Genomic DNA, 21,789 nt, shown 5'->3' on the forward strand with positions numbered 1-21,789 from the left:
GATGGAATAAAATGCTTGCTCTCTATGTTCCACGGCTAACCTAAAGTCTCTGCCTAATTCCTGTTAGGATTTAATCAAAGTCTCATAGACAAAACACTTCCATTCCCTATAGTCATCTGGAAAGTGCGCAAATGTGTAAAGTGTCACTCAAATTATCCGAGCATTGAAGTGGTTCTTTCAAAGTTCATCTTAACGACAAAAACCTTTTGGCCATTTTTAAGCTATCGCACCAATAATTACAAGAGGATTGCAATCATGTCGTCGTCATTTTGTTTTCTATTGGGGTATTATATTCCACGTGATACACGCTATATGCTATCTTGCTGTATCACTCTCAAAAGCTTTGAATTGAATGGAACTGTTTAGGAGCTATAGCAAATGGGCTGTGCTCCGCCAACCATACGCAAAGTTTGTCTCACTGTTGATTCGAACCCACAGTATTCAATGAGGGTATTCTTTTAGATATTTTAGTCCATTCTCTCTTTTTCTTACCTTCCAAGGTTGGTGCCTGTAATCCCCGCATGGAATTTCCCCACATGTCAGTCAATCTTCACCAAATGCGGAAATATCCCGGTGGACAGTAACATTCGCATAATCCCTTGATCTCTAGCTTATATCTCGTTAACCGTCTGGATCATTCGTGTCGTACGTCAATAATATATAAATAAATCAAATCAAGAAATACTGACAACGATCACAGCATTGAGATGTCTATCTAATTGAAACATAGGTGACGAATGACGTATGAACTAAGACATGTACTCCACTTCTGAAAATCAGTTCAAACTCCCAGTCCTTCTCGCAGCTATCAAACTCGGCTCCAAGGTTAATACTTTACTACATTGCCAAACTGGGTATCTTCAAGTTGCTGCTCAATTATCTGCCGTTGATTATGATATGGACCCCGCAAGAAGATAAAGCAAAAGGAGCATAGCCCATTATGGATCCTCCAGTGCCAGGTGGGTGTGCCCAAAATGCAAAACACAGCGAAATACCTGATTTCTTATTTTTGGGGTCAATACGTTTATACTTGGCCTTTTTCCAAAGGGGCAACATAATTGAAAATCGTGCGAAGTCAAACTTTACGTTCCCAATTCGGGTCATTGTAGGTACCATGCAACTTCCAAGGTTCGAAAGCTATATAAAGTACACCTGCTCCCATAGGTAGTTCCTACTAGTATCTTCTAAACTGGGCACTGATTCATCCACGCTTGCATTCTATCATACTACTCAATTCAAACTTGAAGGTTCTCTCTACGATTCTCCTCAACTTCAAATTTTCATCAAATATGCCGCAACTTCGTCTGCGCCTAGCGCTTGGCCTTGCTGCTACGGGCTCTCTGGTTGCCGCTGCACCTTGTGACATCTATGACGCCAACAACACGCCTTGCATCGCGGCACATAGCACCACTCGCGCTTTGTATGATGGATATTCCGGCGCTCTTTACCAAGTCTCACGTGGTTCTGACAATACCACTGCCGACATTTCACCCATAAATACCGGTGGAATTGCCAATGCTGCTACTCAAGATAGCTTTTGTGAGAACACTGATTGTGAAATCAGCGCTATATATGACCAGTCGGGCAAAAGTAATCATCTTACTCGTGCCCCACCAGGTGGTTTCGATGGGCCAGCAGATGGCGGCTACGATACTCTAGCAAATGCAAAAGGCGCACCTATCACGCTAAACGGACAGAAGGTGTATGGTCTTAAGATCGAGGCTGGCATGGGATACCGCAAAAATGGAGCTATTGGCACAGCTAAGGATAATGATCCTGAGGGTATGTATGCCGTTCTTGATGGGTCAGACTACAATGACCAGTGTTGCTTCGACTACGGTAATGCCGAGACTAGCAACACCGACACAGGTGCTGGACATATGGAGGCTATCTACTTCGGTACCAACACAGCCTGGGGAAGGGGCGCCGGCAACGGGCCTTGGATCATGGCCGACCTAGAGGATGGTCTCTTTGGTGGCAAAGACGCCAGGTATAGCTCTGGTGACCCTTCTATCACCTCGCGCTTTGTTACTGCCGTTCTCAAGGGTCAGCCGAATCAGTGGGCGCTTCGTGGTGGGGATTCTACTATTGGTAATCTCACTACCTACTACAATGGAGAGCGCCCGGATGGCTACAACCCCATGTACAATGAGGGTTCAATCATTCTGGGTATTGGTGGTGACAACAGTCCTAATGCTCAGGGCACCTTCTATGAGGGTGTGATGACTTCTGGTTTCCCGTCCGATGATACCGAGGACAAGGTACAGGCTGATATTGTGGCTGCAAAGTATGCAACGTCCTAGTGCAAGGATCAGTGTCAGGGCCATGGCAACCGATGGGATAGCTCTGAGAAGCTTGGAAGCTTGAATATTATGCCTTGGTTCTGGTTAATAAGACATCACATTATCAGGTCTATTTATCCAGTGTTATTCCATGGCTTTTTTGTATTCAAGATTTTCAATATCTACTAGTATCATAGACTGCCCAGGTGTGCAAAGAGTGAAACGATCGTATATGTACATTCAAGTTGTCTTCCAAGGTTCCAAGGTTCACACTACTTCGTTCTAAGAAATTCCCCTTACCTTCCGGCATTCCCCAATGTCCACTTTCCAAGTTTTCATCCATCAACATCCTCCGAGTCGTAATCTGCATGGCGAAATTTGCCAGGTTGCCCTGATTGTTACGTCATGATGGATTCGGCCATATACGGGACATCCTTCGAGTCTGATACGGCATGTTTTCATCAAAGGCAGGCCCTAGATCTGTTTTACACTGAATTTTCTTCACTATGATCTTACAGAGGCCAGTATAAAACCCTTGGCGACTTTCCCTTTTCCGAGAGGATGTTTGGCCCCCGCTACGCTGCCTGCCGATCCCAATCGTCTTCAATCTCAGCTCATTCAAAACGGCACAAGGCTTTGGGGGCCACCTCCACATTTATTTCTCTTAGCCATCAGTCGTCAAATGCCGAGTGTGACTCCATAGATTGACATGTCGATCACCTCAAAACGTACAGTGTACTAACGCTTGACCCCTCTTCTGTAAATTTGCTGTGAAATCAACAATTTGATTGTTTACCTGGAATTTTAGTTGGGGAATCAATTGTCGCACCATTATAAGGCTTAAACATCCCATTTGGATGACAGATAATGCCATATCCAAGTTTACTACAACGGTCGTGATGATGTTGTAGTCATGTGTCCAATAGTGAAGTATTTTAGCTGGATGAGAACAGCCGAACTCTCAATCATTTTCGTGCAGTATCGGTTCATTCATGGTTGTTGAAACATTCTTACGGATCGGCAACTCTTGTCTCCGTTCAATAACTACTTGTTCATCCGAACAGCCAAAGCAAGAGCAGGGTGCTCACATTGATCTACACACGTTTCACCACGTCATTATTTGATCAAAGCTACCATTTACCCCTTAAGGCAATCGTAATTTTCTATAGAACCCCTGATTGACACTGTATCCCCCAAATCAGAAAAGTGGTGTAATGAGAGCGATAGCTAATGTGGAGCCTCTAACTTCATTTCCAAAGGATCACACACCTGACATAGTGCGAAAGTCAACGGAAAACTAATGAAACAGGAATATAAAAGCAAGGCGATACCTACGTCTGCCTTCTATCCAGGACTTTCCACACCTGGCGCAAGCTACAAGCGAAGAGCTCGATCCACCAGCATTTCCACCCCCCACTTGAGGATCTAACAAAATGCTTCTCAAAACTGTTTTTTCCACTGGCCTCCTGGCTACCCTTGCAACGGCTAAACACGGAGGTGTCGAAAATGTCAAATTCTCTCCGAACAGCCATAAGCACGCAACGCGAGGGGGCGGCTGGAATCCGGAAGACCAGAGTGGAGACTCGCAAGTTTACTTCCACTGTGACACGCACACCTATCCAGATCCTGGTATGCTCAAATAAATACATGGAGAGATCATTTCGGCGACTGACAAATGCACCAGGTGGCGCCGAAGGAGAGGGCGAAGGCGGATCCGGTATCAGCAACTCTTCTTTGGAAGTTCATCTCCCTGACGGAACCGTGCTGAAGCCATCCGCGTCCGACTGCAAGCAAGACCGCGATCGTGGAGTGGCTAGTTACTTTCAAATTTGCACGGTGAACCACCCTAATCTTGAGGCTGGCCATCTCATCGTTCATATGTTCTATCTTGACATCGGATCCGAATGCTCAATGAATTTCAGCTACCGGGGTCAGGATTACTTCGTGAATAATCAACAGTCCCCTCCCACGAACTCATGCGGTTGGAGTGATGGTGGGTTTCAAGCATTCGGGGCTTCTTTGACCGATGTCTGCTACTTCAACATTGCAAGTCACGATCCATCCGATACGACGCAAGGTCAGGGATCTGTCGGTACTGTTTCTCAGTCTGACTTGACGCCCGGAGCGACCCTGTCCCAAGGTAGTACACCTACCCCTCTCCGTCGCAGGACCATTGTGTGAGATGTAAATCTGCCGTGGACTGTTCAAAGGGGATCGTGAAAGAAAGATGTTCATCATCTCTGCTGACCAACGTCAATTCATGGAGGAATCCTTCTTCCACCCGGTCCCGACTTTCCAGGTCTGTACCTTAAGGACTATCACTGGGGAGATGATATGAATTCCAGTGACGACTGGGCTCAAGTTGGAAGTTCCAATCAAGTTTTCGTTTCAAGTTCACCTGAACACGGTCAATGTATATATTACTAGTTACTTCAGGTTCAAGTTGATCCCGAAGTCCCTGATTTCAAATTAAATCAGTCTTTGTTATACTCTACCAGTCTCCATAGAGGTAGTCACAATGTATCAAAGTCGGGAGTTCATTGAAATTGAGATTGGGGTCTTGTCAATATCAATTTCGAGTTCAAGTTTGTCACAGCAACATATGCCAATGTATGCCCAAGGAAGGAACGAACCTCGGCAGATATATTAGCCGGTTTGCCAAAGGTATCGGAGCAGTTTTACCGAGAGTGAGGTACAGTCATCACAAACAGTGCAAACATGTTTCCTCCAACTCCGCCAATCTCCGCCAAAACCCCCCCCCGCAGCACTCGACTCCAACTCTAAGCTCAACTCCAACAAACTTGGAACTTTACAGATCTTCCCGAATGATTCGTTTCCAGCCTTCAAACAAGTTCCTCTTCATCTCGCCTCTCTACTCTGCTCCAGTATATCCTCAAGCAAAAGCGGCCATCTACGTCTCTATCTCTCAAACCCACAATCCCTTTGGTCGTATAAGCTCCGCGGTCCTGTCGGAGACATGATCTGAGAAGATAATCACTATCGTGCTCGGATATATGCCATTCTCGAACCCAGTCGTCATTTTTTAAGCTTTATTCGCCCTGCAACACTTTACTCGGCATGCCTGGACATGACCGTAATGGGGCATCGCCGGCTACGTCAGACCCTCGAGAGCACGCGGCCGAAGATGTAGAAAATATCGAAACCCCGGGACTTGACTTGCTCTCACTCTCCCGAGCTGTCAAGGCTAGGAAGACCGAATATACTGAACGACGCACCGTCCGCGTGAAAATTGGAACGTGGAATGTTGCCGGGATCCCCACCACCGAGAAGGACATTGGGAAGTGGTTTGTCCACGGACAAGGGGTGTGTGAAAGTTTTTCCGGTCTAGAGGGTACGCAACTCGAACAAGCGACCTCAAACACCGACCGGGCTTCAACAAACGAGGACCATCCAAAAGAGAAGTCTTTTCGATACAGCCCGGAGGAGGTGGATCTCTATGTCCTTGGATTGCAGGAGGTTGTGGACATCTCCTCCGCTACCGGGGCTTTTTTCACTGATCCCGGCCCATCAAAACGTTGGAAGGATGCCGTCCACAAAGCATTGCCCACGGGGTACCAGCTTGTCGAGGATATCCAACTGACGGGTTTACTCCTTGTGATCTACGCCTCCCCTGCCATCGCTGAAAGTATTTCATATATTAGCAGCACGTCCATCGGAACTGGTTTGATGGGCTATATGGGAAATAAAGGTGGTGTCGCGACGCGTTTAGTTCTAGGTGAAACCACTCGCTTGGTCTTTGTCAATTCGCATTTAGCTGCCGGCTCTGACAAAAGCAGTCTGGAACGACGCAATTGGGATGCATCTCAGATTTTATTACGAGCCAAGTTTGAGCCCGTTGGTCTGGCTCCAAAATCCCAAGAGACATTCGACATTATCGGCGATGAGGATTTCACATTTTGGTTTGGTGATTTGAATTATCGACTTGATGATATCCCTGGCGATGATGTGCGCCAGGTTCTTGCCCGTCATACACTCAATGCATATGATACTGCGCGGATGGAGAAGAGCAAATCGGCCAGTCGTCGGAGTTCACTCACAGGGTCAGATGACAGTTCTGTCTCTTCATCGGTGCCTCCCCGCAGCGAGGAACCAGAACCTGTTAGCGATGAGGAAATCGATCCACACAATGATCCTGCATCTCTACAAACAACAATATCATCACTAGTTGTACATGATCAGCTTCATACACAACAAAGAAAGGGAATTGCGTTCCACGAAGGCTGGCGAGAAGGTCGAATTACATTCTTACCAACGTACAAGTATGATGTCGGAAGCGTGGCAACATTTGACTCTAGTGAAAAGCATCGTGGTCCCAGCTGGTGTGACCGCATTCTCTATCGTTCTCGGCAGGACAAAATCAAGCATGAACAGCTTGATCGTGAAGCACAGGAGGCCCGAAAACGCGACCAGGAGATGCAAGCTTGCGGGCTCGATAAAGCTGTCGCAGATGATAACGTCCTTTTTGATTATGATCCTGAGGTCGATGGTCTGGATGCTGACGTTGACGTGGACGAATACGATTCGGGAGAGGATCAAGATAAGAATGACTCCGTTTCGTCCGAGGAATCAGCACCGGATTCCATCTGCCTCGACCACTACGTCTCTCATCAAGGCGTGCTTTCATCTGATCATAAACCACTAGATGCTGTCTTTACGTTAACATTTGATGCGGTGAACCCTAGTCTCAAGGCTAAGATCCACCAAGATGTTGTCCGTCAATTAGACAAAGCGGAGAATGAGGCCAGACCTGGTCTAACGGTTGTTGTGGATACTCATCAAGACGACAAGGAAGTACAGCAGGATTCGAATACTGTTTATTTTGGCGATGTGCCATATGACAAGCCTATTCACCGCTCTCTCACAATCGCGAATACTGGCGGCACCGAGGCGAATTTCACATTTGCAGAAAAGCCAACTTTCCACGACGACCCGAAGGCCGAATCGCCCGACTGGCTTGATGTCCGCGTTGAGAGAACTGGAGATAGCCACCCTGAGCAATCGACTACTTCCGTCAGCAGCCATACTCTTCTTCCCGGGGAAGTGGCCAATGTCACTGTTACGGTGCATGTTCGCTGTATTGAACATGTCCGTCTACTCAACCTCAAGAAGCTCAAGTTGGAGGAGATTCTTGTACTTCACGTGGATAGTGGTCGAGATCATTTTATATCCGTCTGCGGACGTTGGCTGCCGACATGCTTTGGTTGCAGCGTGGATGAGCTCACACGCATGCCCGAAGCCGGCGCCCGCAGTCTTGCCCCCGGCGACGCGTTCTTACCCTCAAAGGATAATACAGAAGTGCGTTTATCTGCGCCCCGTGAGCTTTTCCGTCTCACAGAAGCCATCTCCGAGTTGACGGAGCGTGCTGTAGCTGAATGGAGCATGACAAATGACGAGGCGGAAGAAGAAGCCCCATGGATGAAAGAGCCATCTGGCAGCGCGTGGCCTTTCCAGCCTGATACATGGGTTTTGAAAAACCCACAGGATCGTGCATCTCTCTTAGAGCCCATTCGTCAATCGCTTGACTCCAATGGATCCTTCACGGCTATTTTCCCACCCGAAGTACCATCGATTCACCGTCTGGAAGTTCTTGCCCAAACTCTTCTTGCATTTCTAAGCTCTCTCAGTGATGGCATTGTCACGGCTGCGATTTGGCAGGAGATGGAACAAGATATGATAGCTCGCGAGAAGTCCAAAGCAGTGCCTCGATCCTGGGAAGAAACTCAAGCATGGGTCTTGGAGAAATTGGCTTACTCTCCAGCGCACAGCGTTTCATTCACGTTTGTGACTTTTATGCTTGCCCGGATTGTTAACGAAGTCGCACCTGTTCCATCCATACCGTACTCCGGAAAAGAGAACACCACAATCGAACCTGGGACGCATCATGCTGATGATGTACAGCGGAAGGATGGAACTAATAATCAGGAACCAATAACCACAGAGGACGTTCGGCAACCACATACACCGACTTCCGCCTCTTCAGCTGCTTTCGTCTCTGGGGGCAGTTTTCGCCGCAAAAATCGATCGCAAACCTCATCTGCGGGCTCGGAATCTACCAATAATACCCCAACTAACAACTTCACCGCAGCAGCACGTCGGCAGAAAGTTGAGTCTGATCTGGCTTGTATCTTTTCTCTCGTGCTCATCTCCACCGAAGCACCTATTCCTGCGAAGGATAAAGAGAGGCGTGCCTCTGATGAGCGTAAACGCAGCGTCATTGAACCCTTTTTGAAAATGATCGGTGTGGACGATCGTGGCCCGTCAGGGGGTCGATAATGTTATGAGATCATGTTTCCAAAAACTTCAATGATTAATTGAATTATCCCTTATCCCTTAGGATCAGAAACCGTGGCGCACGGATTATGGATTTGTACAATACTACGGAAATATCACTTCGTTCCCAAACCTTTCACCACTTCAAGATCTCTTCTAGATCCCTTACATAGCGTATCATGTCGTAATTCATTCCATCTCCGGAATATGAAATTTATCATTCGGTCCCGGGAACTAGACACTTTTCTGCACAGTGACTTTCCATCTATTGGCGGCAGCACTCGGTAGATAAAGTTATGTTACTACACAGCTATGACTGAGCTATAGGAGGTCCGATTACCCATCAGCACATGCAGGTCCATTCAACGATGTAGGAAATAACAGGTTCTGCTAAACTTGTCTCATATCTACCATTGTACGTTCAAATCTGTTACCGACATGACGGATTATCAAGCTGTACCCGTGGACATTCTTGCCCAGGTGGGTACGGCGTTCCAGCCCGGGGTTGAGGGGACTTTGAAGGGATGTGACATTGCACAATGGCTCATAGATAGGAAATTAAGAGAATTACTCGAATGAAAATAATGACCGCGGATAAGATACCTACTAGGTAGATGGATCTCACCTGAGCATAGGCGACGCTACGGCTGAATAGAACGAGTATGAAGGCAGTCATAAACTTGAATATGTCCGAAGACCAAAAGCGGCATTTGCATGTCATCATTATACTAGTATGTAAAACAACTTGAAATTTGAGGCGCTAAAAGTCAAAACAGCCAAAAGGACCTTGAAAACAGAACAGGAAAAGTCAAAAGCGCCAGATAATGCCATCAAACTTGGAAATAACCTTTGGAAGGTTCTGGAGTGTATCAGAGCCGGAATTCTTCGCCGAAATCTATACAGTTCTACCTAGATAGTGGTGATGAAGGGATAGCGTTGTTAAACCTGAAATCGATACAAAATTCTTTTAAAATCCGCTTGTTAAGGGTAGTAGTATGCAGGGTCGTAAACTCATGATAAGGCCAATAAACTTGATCATCGTCAAAAACGATATATTGCAAGATTATTTCATTGACCCAGTCGTAATCAACATATCTGTGCGGCCGGGACGGTGGAACCGGTCAATTCCAAGATGCTCTTTACCGTCACGACCGACATATATGCCGAAGCCGTACATAGGCAGCAGGCGCTCAGAGGGAGGTGCAACAATCAGCCGTGTAACTAGGTCTGTCTTGCTGCGGGGCTCGCGGAGCAATTTGTCGGCTAGTAGAGGCGATTGGTAGAAGTAGCTCATCAGGTCTGCGAGTGTCGTGATGTCGTGGGGAAGATAGCGACGTCTACCGGGCCAAATGACCAGGAATGAGACGGCGTATAGAGCGCAGAAGGCGACTAGGGCGTAGAATGCTGGCATGAGTGAGGTGATTCGAACGTCCTGGTGGGAGGGATACCAGAGGGCGATGAAGACACCGCCAGCAAGAATTGGAATCGCAATTGAGACAATGCTCATGAAAGAAATCCATGCAATCTTGAAGTGGCGATTGATAATAGCTTGCATAGTTATCTGGAAGGGCAAAGCGGCCGGGTAAGACAGGAGTATTGACCTGTCAGCAGATGCTCCGTCGGGGGAAGAAAGTTCAACAAATGGCTGTAACCCCCGGAAGTATAGATCAATGGGCTGCCAAGCCAGAAAGAGAAAATTTCCGATCAAGGCAGGGATGAAGCTATAGAGGAAGTTGGAAGAGGAGAAAGCACTGATCGAGGGAAGTGTAGGCAGTTTGGGGGGGAAACCGCCTTTGATCGCGTTGTTAATGAAGCTGACAGCAACGAAAGCAATGAAAAGGGCGAACACCACAAAGGTCCAAACGTTAATTGATATCTTGCGAAGGAACCATGGAGTCCAGCGGTAGCGGGTGAATGGAGAATAAAGGTGGTGATCAAAGGGGTCATTGGCAAAGGCGCCATGGTGCTCAAGATCAAAACAAACTTTGGCAAGTCCGTGGGGCTGTTTTTCCTTGCTCTTCTCGGTCTGATGCAATGACGGAGTTCGAATGGGAGCATCGGCCTCTCCAATTCCATAGAATATTTCGGGCTTCATGGACAACTTCCAGTATCCGAGTCTGAGAATGCGAGGGTCGAGAGATTCTTTGACAGATGGAACAGTCTCAGAATGCTCATAATCGTGGAGAATGTTCGATCTTTGGATGATGGAGATCAGATCTGCGAGACAGACTGGGTCCCACATCAACCCGGTCCACCCTCGAATGAACCTGGCCACGAGTAGTAAAAGACCGATCGCCAGAAGACCATACAAGCCCACGAGAGTCCAACCGATCGCCTGCACAGAGGTCCACCTCCAGACACCCTGGCCATCAATCACATAGTACTTTGCTTGGAAGAGGCAGCTTATCAAGGGGATCGAGAAAAAGTTCGACAACCAGATGGAGAAGAGCGAGAATCCGAATAGCGGCTCACCATAGCGAAAATGTGAGAAATCGGGGAAGACGAAATTGCGCGGAAGAATGGGAAGACCCTGTAAGACATAGCCACGCTTGCGCTCTGCTGCCATCATCGCAAATGGCGCTATACGGTACACTGAAGCTTGGATAATGAAAGTGATGACAATGAAAGGTACGGCCACAATCTGAGGGAGAAACTGCATCACAAAATAGCGAGAATCATCCTGGCCTGTATAACTCCAAATACCAGCATGTTTCTTCGACCAGACATTGCAAAATACGATGCCCGCGATCATACATAGACAGCCAAAAATGACAGCAAGCAGAGTCGGTGGTCGGAGAGCAATGGGAAGGTAATCGAGGGCAGGATATAGCAAGTCGTTTTCAGGTGGGTCCACAGCAACGAATGACTCGGGGTCAATTGAGTCTGGCCTTTGCGGTAAGGCTTGTGGGGACGGGGACTTGAAATTAGATCGTTCAGACAACGCTGCTGCAGAATGCCGGATTGGGGTTCTGGCGCGAGTGAAATACCCTAGCCCTTCGTCCCAGAGGAGTCGGTCGGTGGGATAGTCACTGTCTCGGGTCGAAATAGAATCCTGTCTCCTCGGGCCGTGGACTTGTTCGTCTCGGGTAAGCTGGTCAATGGCAAATCGTACATATGGGGAGTCGTCTAGGCCTGGAGTTGGTGCAGGGCCAGCATATTCACTGGGCACACGACGAACAGTCTCATCGGACTTGGGACTGATGCGAGCGATCCTATCTTCACCGAAACGGACTGTGCTTGCTGTACCTGGCCGAGGGGAGCCGAGGTCTTGAGGGTCCGGTTGACGGTGATGACTCGGCTGGGCCATGGGCTGAGGTTGTTCGGTTCGAGGCACGGTTGGTGATGATGCCTGAGATGACCGCTGGGAGTCTGGTGTGGCGAACCGCATTGCTGTGACTTGGCTATCGGGACTTGAAGTTCCTTTATCGGAGAAGGAATAGTAGTCGTCTGATGCAGCGGCCGATTGTCGAGACTCTGTTCGATAGAGTTGAGGTTTGCTTGCTGTACCACGGTCAGGATCAGAATTTTTTTGATCAAATTTGAGGGCACTGGAGCTCTCTTTAAAATAGAAAGCGAGGAGTCGGAGAAATCTGGGACATACAGTTCACGTTTCGGAGGCTGAAGTTTCGGGGTATAGAAAGGTCGGACATGACGATCTTGGAATGCAAGTTCTGAATCCACAGGCGAGGGGACTTAGTCCAGAAGCATTCCTGGAGCTGGTTTTGAAGCTTGAAGAGTCAATGAGAGTGAAGTAGAGCTAAAATGTATCTTGGTGGGCTTTTCTTTGGATGGCATGGCGTCGGTGGGCAGCTCCCAGCCTCCCCAGCCACCATGACCCAACCAGAAAAGTAACACACCAATAGGGAGGAATAAGACAAGGAGGTTGTCAAGCTAGACAATTTCATCCACTAAATCATCAAATACGAAGTATGGATACTTTACCATTTGGGATTCAATTAATTCAAATAAAAATAAAGATTACGGAGTGAGAAAAAGAGATGATCGATCGGGCATGCCCATCGGCCCGAAGCTTCCCCGCAATCAAACCATGGATACCCTAAAGCTTGGCGAATGCGATCTACAATACTACAAATCGACGAGAAAGTGCTACATTTTGGATTGGAATTATCAGTTGTGTACTATGATCGCCATCATGATATACAGAGAGTAAGACAGAGTCTACGAATGAAGTTCCCCCGCTAAAGTTGTACATTACTGGACTCGGTGCGACCATAGTCTTTACCATCCCAGCTAAGAATAGAAACCTTTGATAATTGGCATCCTAGATAGTGGCCAAATTGACAAGAGGCAGGGTTTCCCAGGAATTATTAGACGCTCAGACCTTCGCCCAAATTGGGTGACACTTCTCACTTCTACCTCACCTACTGCCATCCCTTGCTGGGATTGGTCAAAACGTGGCTGGTTGCTGCCCAGAGCAACCGGTTGGGTTTTGAAAACACGAGGCTGTCCTTAATTTCACCCAGAGACAACAGTGCCTCCTTGGAAAAGAATAATGTTTCGACTCGAGATGGTCATGTACCTAAATTGTCCTTGTGGGAGTCAGAATGTCTAATTCCCAGCCAATATTAAGGGTCGATATCTCATTCGTACCAGTCCCCGTTCTTCCCGATAGTCACACATGCTCTACATTACTACCGAAGTGATTGGAAGAGGTAAGGAGTCTCCCTTTCACAGCAGGTGAGGGTTGAGAGTGTACTGATAGCTCGCCGGGCTTGTGAAACTTGGCTACACAATGATTTACTCGGCTACTAATATTTTGCCTTGCTGACAGAATCGACCTGAAATTCGATTGAAGAATTATTGATTACTCAATACCTGGTTCGTCGTCATATAGTCCATCATGATATCCTTGGTCTGTCCCAAGAAAGAAAGCCTCAATGGCATCCTCTCCTTCATACTGATCGCCATCTTCCATCTCGCCAGAGAGGCCAGCTTCTGTGAGTCGAGCGACCGTTTTCTGGTCCATCCGATAACAAGCAAGAACATCGTGAGTCACCAGTCGTGACGGGAGAGCCTCTGCTTTTAGCTGACATATCGTCTCGCCAAAGGCATGAAAAATGAAACTCGAGTGCGGATGTGTCACATAGGCACACGATGCGAGAAAACGGCGCCACTCCTCCGGACTATTTTGCCATGTATGAAGAAGAGGATGGAAACCTGAACTGGGGGGGGCAGAGCGAGCCAGCAGACTCAATCGCCTGTCGCGCTTCAATCGGAAACCCTTCTGTTTCGGTTCGAAAGGCGAGTTTCCATTGGTCGCAAAGCTGGTCAATGGCAGATTGGATCTGTTGCAGAGTTGCTTGGAGCTCGCCGCCTTGTTGACGGTCGACACGTGCAGCTTCCGACGCCTTTCGGCTTGGACGAGCCAAGTCATCGTCTATCTCGTTTCTTCCTTGGGCCTCGGGAAATTCTCGCTCCAGCCTTTCGCGTATCACATGGGCATGGCCTTTGGCGACATCGAACTTGAGATAATCCACAATATTGCTTGTCTTGGGAGTGCGACCAGGGTTATGATATGCAGGCAATGCTCTTTGCCTTGGGCTGATTTTCTTGCGATACGCTTGCCATGCTGGCTCCGAGAGGTGTACGCCGCCTTTGCGCCCGTCCACTAGATGGCTCAGTAGATTCGCAAGCTCTATGGCCTTGAGACTGTTGATCGATTCATCGTAGGCAATCTTCTCATGCTCTACAGTACACCGTCCGAGGCCGGAACTAGTGAGATTAAATTCAAACGTGGATAACAGGAACGCTTCGGTGGATGGAACCTGGCTCATTGGTAATGAATAACTGGTGAGTCCAAAATGATCAGCCCCGAATTCAGCATCTGGGAGTTGGGAATTTTTGAAGCTTTGGACGATCTGCGGATCCCAGCAGATCCACGGTGTATCGCCATCGTAGTCTCCACCCGAGAGCATGTGTGCCAAGGCGATATTTCCTTTCCGGGGAAATACAATAATATCCTGAAAGTGACGAAGTTCGGGTTTCCACACGGCTTTTCTTCGTTGGATGTCGGATGGTACATGGGCTGGTAGACGCCCGACCAAGACGTCCACCCCCTCCAGCTGAATGTCTTCGAATTCCCGACTGGGGTCCTTCCAGCGCGCAGAGAAGCCGAAGTGCACTTCATCCGGTTCCAGAATATCGTAAGGATCAGCGACACAGTAGGCGTAGGTAGACAAGGGGACTTGAATCCGAAGCTCCTCAACATGTCGATCCAGTAGCCAGCACATCAGCTGTCCGAGTCGCTTTCGCAAAGGATAGAAGGTCTGCGGTGCGAATCCGGCTTCGGACAATCGGATGATGAACTCGGCATCATTCACGACCCACTGCTCGAGGCGCCGGAGTTTATTCCCTCCATCATCGCCCGAGGGCCTAAGTTTTTGAAGGAGACTTCGACAAAGAACAGGATTGTCGGATTGTAGTACATAGGCCATATCATCATAGAGTTCATCGATGCCAGCGCGTGTCAACTTGGCCAGACGTTGTTTGACGTGCCCACCTTGGTGGAGAATGGCGAGGAGCTGAATGTTTAAATCGACCGAGTGCAATGGCTTGGCCCAGTTGACGACTTCGAATGTGAGCTGCTCGGGATCAAACGCGTCTCCCAATTCTTGGGGATGGGGGTGAATCTTCAACTGTGAATCCGAGATCTGCAACCACACATCATCACCCTTGCTAAAGCTGCGAATGCTAGATTCATGTCGGTCGACCATCCATAGACCTTTGGCGCCTGCGATGCGAGCCTGGAAACAACTCGGCGTGGGACCTGTGAAACCGATGCTATCGCAGATCTTCAGGGCGAGCGCGCGAGACATCAACGCGCAGCCATCATTCATGACCATCTTCCACTTTGGTCGATCTCGGAGTCGCACGATCTGTGTCGGTCGTAACACAACGGATGCTAACGTTTTGGACAACCCAAGGGAGAGTCGCTGAAATAATTTGCAATTGCTCTGGCGGGAATTGGCCTCTTGTGGCATATGCCACTCCAGCAAATTGCCCACAGTCATCGGTGTGTGATTATCGCTTCTCTGACGTGCAGGAGCGATGACTGAAATGTCGTGGATGTGTTGATGCTGGAAGTCCACCCCGTCGATCGCGAAGAATTCCACTCGAAAGCGTGGATCCGCCTTGACCTTGCGCTTTGATTTGACTTCCTCGACAAAAAAAGGTCGCCATGTCCGACCGAGACAGTGATGGTCATTTTGAGTGAGCCACCGTGCGAAGGCTTCCCGAAGGCCCGCCGAGGGGTCCTTGCAACTCAGATGGCTGGGGGGACAAGACGGCGCGGGGATGGTGAGGCTCATAAACCGATCGGAGCCAAATCGACGATGAAAGCGACAGGTCTTTTCTGTTTTCAACGGGTTCAAGTCCAATTTGAGGATTCCCGGTTCGCCTGGTAAACACCAGTTGAATTCACCAGTCAAGACCACCACCTCTGACGGGACATCGGTTTTGAAGTCATTCACGGCATGATCCCAGGCCCGTCGAGGGGCTTTGGGTGGAAGTGGCTGGTCGGATCGTTGGTTGTGCCTTTGCGCCCAGGTCCAGAAATCATCGTGAGATTTCCACGACGCGACATCCCCTCGGTAGACGCGTTGTAGGGGAATATTCCAGGCGCGTCCCAGTCGCTCGAACTCGTAACGATATCGCAGGGGTAATTTGCCGGGGAACGGATGATGGAGAGTGAAAGGGCCCTGGCTCAACAACTCCTGCACGATCCGATCTTGAAAGGTTTGGGTGGTGCCACTGTCATTTGGGCCGTCATACCCGGCATCGAGGAGGAATTGTTCGGTCAAAAGGCCGGCTACGGAGTCAGCATAGGTGGATTGGGTGGCATCGGGCTCGGTGATTTCGGTATCAAAGGAGTGATCGATGGTGGAGCGATCGGGAAAGAAAGAGGTGGAGATGGTGGAGATGGTGGAGATGGTGCTCAAACTGGTGTTGATGCGATCGGAATTGAGATTGAGGTTGGCATTGGCATTGGAATTGACATTAGCATTGGTATGGACATTGACATGGGCATTGACATTCTGTTCGGATTGTTTCAATCGTTGGAGTAGAGGGGTCTTGTTTGGACGAAAGTGGGGGTTGAGATCGGCCGATAAATCAAAGGGCACATAATAGGGACCTGATTTCGAGGGGGAGTCTGGAGGAGTATGGAATTCATCTTCATCTTCGATGTTGACGTCTTCGAATGGGCGTTTGCGAGGTGAAGAAGAAGGAAGAGGGAGAAAAGGAGAAGAAGGCGAAAAGGAAACTCCAGGCACGTCAGGCACGTGAAACAGACTGCTTGGACTCCCTCTGGACAAAAGATAAACATGATCCTCGATCTCTCGAAGAAGGAATGTCATTCGTTCATCTTTTTCCTTGTTAGTCAAATCCGTGCCTGGTATTGTTCCTGGTATTGTGCCAGGAATAATGTCAGTGACAGTGACAGTGGTTGTACCAGAGATCCATTCGGCTAGACTCTCAATCGCCCGGCGAAGGTGAGTTTGGTCTTTGAAATAAAGAAAGCGGAGACGGAAAAAACATCGCCAGCGGAGAGACGATTCATCACGGACGGCCGAGGGGGAATGCAGTCCAGGAGTGGGGATATCCAGGGCAAACTGTCGATTGAGATCGGTGATGAACCGCGACAGATCACTGGCATTCCATCGGGGGGGTATTGGGTATCATGGAGAGAAATCGTGAATAGGAGAACTTGAAAGAGAAAACATGAACACAAAGGAAACCTTCAAGTTCAAGTTGGAAGGTACATTGAAAAGGCAACTTCAACTGAAAGACCCCGCGGCAAAACAAAGACGAAGATTGGTGGGTGGTGACTAGGGTATAGTAGAGCCAAACAATCACTTTCAAGTTACTCCTGCTTTGTGGTACGATTTCTATTTGTTTTAACTTGAAGTTCAAGTTCTTTGTTAGTTCCATGGATCCTGTTCAAGTTCCAAGGTTGTCTATATCATGATCTTTGTTCTACGGGCAGGTGTGCCAGGGTACTAGGATTAGTTGTAGTATATAAGTATGGATATCTAGGTAGATCATAACTAATATCTGCATACTTAGTTAGGTATTCCACCAGCTTCAACTTCAACTTGAACTTCAACCTCCAGGGCTTCAGTCACCAGCACTTCGGTTGTAGTTGATCACTAGTCATACTACACTGGCAGTATGCCTACTACTCGTCGTTATTACCCTAGTACTTCTACTACTAATAGTAGTACTCGTCCACGGGCACCTCCCAGTCTTACCCCGGAATACATCTATCGAGCCCCGAGGGGTGAATCAACCCCACTTCCGAGTCAAGTCGAATACATTCATCGAGCTCCTCGCGGAGTATCCCCTTCTGAAATCAAGTCTAGACCCAAGTCTCACTCCAAGTCTCACTCAAAATCCCATTCAAACCCCCATTTCACACGCTACGCAGATGATGAGCCTCGCATACGCCCAAAATACTACGAGGCTCGCCCAAAATCCTACCTCAAGGAGACTCCAAGGGGATATACTTCCCACTGTGACCGAGACAAGCGTTACTCGAATGACAGTGAAGAACAAGAAGACTCCGATGCTGACTACCCTAACAACTCGGACTTGATAGACCCCGAGCCCTTCTCCTCCGTGGGCCCCGTTCCCTTTGACGATTATGTCTCCAAGATTACCATGTCCGTTGTGGCTTGCCATGCTGAAGGTGAATCGTGCGACGTCGTCATCGGTGGCATTCCTGATATCCCAGGGGATTCAATGTACTACAAGCAGCTCGAATTCATGAGAAAGCACGAATGGCGTCGAGACCTGCTGCTGAACGAGCCGAGAGGTCATTGTGGCCAGAATGCTGTCTTCATGCTGCCACCATGCAATCCCCGCGCCGTTCGTGGCTTGATCTTCGCCAAAAACGAAGACTATGTCCCCATTTCAATCTCCAATCTCATGGCCGCAGCCCAAGTCACCGTGAATGGTCCCGGTGCCGAGAGTACAAAACTGCGTTCTTCCCCCATGAAATTGTCCTTTGACACCCCGGCTGGCCTCATTGGTGTCGATGTGAGACTCAAAGTTCGAAAGCAATCTGGTGTGCCAATGTGTGAGTCCATCACCGTTCACGGTCTCCCTTCCTTTGTTATGGCCCTGGATTTCGAGCTCGATCTGTATGAGGTAGGTATCTTTACGGTGGATATTGCTTACGGCGGTGCGATCTGTGCATTTGTCGATGCTGCATCAGTAGGGGTCAGTATTCAAGATGGGAATGGCCAGAAGATGATTGAGGTCGGGGAGCGAATCAAGAATGCGCTCCATGAGGTATATGAGGGCACTCATCCTCTTGAGCCTACCATGGACCGCGTCAGTACCGTTGTTTTCACAGATCCCGTAAGCTGTCAAGATCGAGACACCCGCAAAAAGGCACTCATGGCGGCTGTCGTCTCCCCCGGTCGTCTGGACCGTAGTCCATCAGGCACGGCTGTATGTGCCCGTCTGGCCATTTTGCATGCCCGAGGGGAGATTTCCAGGGACACACTAACTTGTCAGAGTATCATTGGCACTAAGTTTTACGGTCGCGTTCGTGGAACGACCAGCGTCGACAAGTATCCTGCTATTTTGCCAAGTGTGATGGGTCGTGCCTGGATCCATAGTCTCAAGCAGGTCGGCATGAGTCCTGCAGATCCCTTCCCCGATGGGTTTCGCAATGCTGACCAGTGGGGGCCAGATGATAATAAGAAGAAGAGCATGAACGTTTATAAGCCGCGTGATTTGGAGCTACCAAGCGACTGGTAGGTCAAATCCATGCGACGAGAGAGAAGAGCGGAGATGACAATGAACACAAGCTAGAAACCCTTGAGAAAGGGGGCTGGAATTATGGGTCGTTTGCTTATCGTCTCACAGGCAATCCTAGGATCCTGAAATGGTATCATCAATTCTAGGAAAACGATCTTATTGGTTGGTATTAAGTACGGTGTGGAGTAGGACACCCTTCCGGATGGACATTGGCAGTTTCATGGCGCAGCTTCACTCACTGCGAGTACCGTACAATATTTGTGTACTCCGTACTAGAACTCATTGTCAAAATCAATTACATTCACAGATCCCAGTTTCTAATTCATACGAGTAGTGAAATTGCTATATACTATAGATCGCCTTTGTACTCCATACGTGAATCACTTATTGGCCAGATAAAGCACGCTGCTTCTTCATACTCGATACGAGAAGAATCGTCACATAGCTTACTCCGACAAGACCAGCCACCACGCTACAAGATATGACTGCCCCACGGGGTGCAAAAGGGTCTCTCCACCCGGTCAGCTGGAACCCTAATCCCACATTGATAATCCCTAGGACGATCATGCTTCGTCCTAACCACCGATGAAGATAGGCAAACATTCCTTTACCGCCGGTCTTATGGAAATGTCGATGCTGTATCAGCCCCATGGCAGGCTGGAAAATACTCAGGCTCGCCACCACAATGATTCCGATAATTGGGTGATGGTGGCGCATTAGATGGATTTGTTGAGACATCGAAATACCAACCGCAAGCCCCGCGATGGAAATAACCAAATTGAAGAGCTGGAACACAGCATGGATGGTCACAGTACTAGAGGAAGGAAATAGATGTAGAGCAATCGCAGCAAAAGGGAAAAATGCCACGAAAACAACCGTCATCAGAACAGCGTGCGCAATCTTCTTTTTGTTCAACCCAACCGAGTCGAATGGGGGCCTGTTCCAGGCCGGGGTGATGGTAGCATTGGCTAGGTTCACGAATGGGTTCCTCATTGTGTGGGTTCCGGTAGCATTTCTCATGTTGACGAATGCAACACCATCATGATCATGTTCGAGAAGGTGCGCAGAGACACTATCTGAACGTAGTGGATCCCCGTACTTCACGCCCCAAATCCAGGGACTAGCAGGGCTCATCAGATCTTCAGAACCACCTTCCCACGACAGGCAACTGTCACATCTGATATTGGCAGTCATAGCTCCGTTATAAATACCACTGCCATCGAGAACCGATATATTTGCATCGGGGTTATAAAGGGGCAAGAAATGGCCTTTGCCCATTCTTGGAGAAACTGTCACATTCTCATTTCCCTTTGACGCATAAACGATAAACATATTGGAGTCCTTCATGTGGATTCCCTGGCCCAATGCAAGCCATTGCAATGGGCGGGTCGAGTTGATTTGCAAAAAAATTGGCCCGGATCCCCTGGCTGCATCTGGAGATACCTGAATTGTGAATGTGATATCCTTGTGCTCCACCGGCATAATGCTTTGAAATTGAGCATTGCCCAGCAGAGACATACAAAGAATGATAAGAGAGATAGTTTGTACCATTTTGCTTTAGATACACGAAGGGATTCAACAGAAACTCGTGCCCAAGCAAGGAGATATCTATATACTGGCTTTGGGTAATTCGGCTGCGGTTGGTGACACGGTTTCACTTTTAGGCACTCCTGGTTCCGATATGCCCGGCAAATAATCTGCTTCAATACTATTTGTTGATGCTTTTTGTACTATCTTGGCATCTTGGGTAACTTTCTATGAGCAACCGTACTCTGTCAGCCTTGTGGAACAGAAGCTCCGTTTTCTGGAATCCAACTAGTCAGGCCGCAGTACGCAGGACTGGATAGTGGATGAAACGTCCTGATGGTTTCTCGAGCTGAAAAGATACAGGCGTATGATTCAGAAATAGTTTTCTGGTAACTTTATTCACAAATTGAGAGAGGGGTCTCTATGAAACGTAAGCCACGTTACGCCTGTGTGCAACATCAGATTACGACGACAGTTGTAAGACTTAGAAGAAGCCTGCAATATCTCTGAACTTCAGTCCATATTCGGATAATCTGGGTAGAATTAGACTAGCTTTCGATGGAGTCGAACTAGATTGTCTGTGAAGAACGCAGGAAGTAGCATGTAAAGACAAGGAATTTCGTTGCTCGATTTGTGCTTCCTGGCAGTTGAGTAAGCCCTAAGGTATTAGGTTAAAGCTAGTATACTCCGTAGTAGGCCTCGGGAAAGATACCTAAGGTATCCTGCCCATATTTTAAGTGGACAGACCATCCCTCCTCTTTGTCAGCTACCTAGGTATGCAGTACGCTGCATTCCAATCAACTAGAATTGATAATACGTTACGATAACTACACTATCAAGCGACGGAAAAATACTTACGCTTTTAACCTCCAGAGAGGATTTCCAGAGACATAGTAGATAGTAC

At 48.3% G+C, this 21,789-nt stretch overlaps 7 protein-coding genes across 7 annotated transcripts; 4 read left to right on the forward strand and 3 right to left on the reverse strand.

Moving 5' to 3' along the window:
• Nucleotides 1–1,289: 1,289 nt before the first annotated feature.
• Nucleotides 1,290–2,303, forward strand: N7533_011787 (Arabinosidase B; the record flags this gene model as incomplete). Its single annotated transcript, XM_057108437.1, has 1 exon — nt 1,290–2,303. The coding sequence occupies one exon, from the start codon at nt 1,290–1,292 to the stop codon at nt 2,301–2,303; it is 1,014 nt and encodes a 337-aa protein (XP_056953538.1).
• A 1,412-nt stretch (nt 2,304–3,715) lies between these two features.
• Nucleotides 3,716–4,463, forward strand: N7533_011788 (uncharacterized protein; the record flags this gene model as incomplete). Its single annotated transcript, XM_057108438.1, has 2 exons — nt 3,716–3,911; nt 3,967–4,463. 2 exons carry the CDS (start codon nt 3,716–3,718, stop codon nt 4,461–4,463), a joined length of 693 nt encoding a protein of 230 aa, XP_056953539.1.
• Nucleotides 4,464–5,360: 897 nt separating this feature from the next.
• On the forward strand, nt 5,361–8,576 carry N7533_011789 (phosphatase family protein; the record flags this gene model as incomplete). Its single annotated transcript, XM_057108439.1, has 1 exon — nt 5,361–8,576. The coding sequence occupies one exon, from the start codon at nt 5,361–5,363 to the stop codon at nt 8,574–8,576; it is 3,216 nt and encodes a 1,071-aa protein (XP_056953540.1).
• Nucleotides 8,577–9,636: 1,060 nt separating this feature from the next.
• N7533_011790 (DUF3433 domain-containing protein) lies at nt 9,637–12,223 on the reverse strand (the record flags this gene model as incomplete). The annotated part of the gene is made up of 2 exons (XM_057108440.1): nt 9,637–12,074; nt 12,175–12,223. 2 exons carry the CDS (start codon nt 12,221–12,223, stop codon nt 9,637–9,639), a joined length of 2,487 nt encoding a protein of 828 aa, XP_056953541.1.
• Nucleotides 12,224–13,398: 1,175 nt separating this feature from the next.
• Nucleotides 13,399–16,948, reverse strand: N7533_011791 (RNA dependent RNA polymerase; the record flags this gene model as incomplete). The annotated part of the gene is made up of 2 exons (XM_057108441.1): nt 13,399–13,717; nt 13,752–16,948. 2 exons carry the CDS (start codon nt 16,946–16,948, stop codon nt 13,399–13,401), a joined length of 3,516 nt encoding a protein of 1,171 aa, XP_056953542.1.
• An 814-nt stretch (nt 16,949–17,762) lies between these two features.
• Nucleotides 17,763–19,358, forward strand: N7533_011792 (proline racemase; the record flags this gene model as incomplete). The annotated part of the gene is made up of 1 exon (XM_057108442.1): nt 17,763–19,358. One exon carries the CDS (start codon nt 17,763–17,765, stop codon nt 19,356–19,358), a length of 1,596 nt encoding a protein of 531 aa, XP_056953543.1.
• Nucleotides 19,359–19,742: 384 nt separating this feature from the next.
• Nucleotides 19,743–20,876, reverse strand: N7533_011793 (cytochrome and DOMON domain-containing protein; the record flags this gene model as incomplete). The annotated part of the gene is made up of 1 exon (XM_057108443.1): nt 19,743–20,876. The coding sequence occupies one exon, from the start codon at nt 20,874–20,876 to the stop codon at nt 19,743–19,745; it is 1,134 nt and encodes a 377-aa protein (XP_056953544.1).
• Nucleotides 20,877–21,789: the final 913 nt, after the last annotated feature.

This window comes from Penicillium manginii (assembly GCF_028828005.1).
Source record: "Penicillium manginii strain IBT 31320 chromosome Unknown utg000009l:1.0-3297300.0:1.0-3298630.0, whole genome shotgun sequence".
NCBI classification, from domain to species: domain Eukaryota; kingdom Fungi; phylum Ascomycota; class Eurotiomycetes; order Eurotiales; family Aspergillaceae; genus Penicillium; species Penicillium manginii.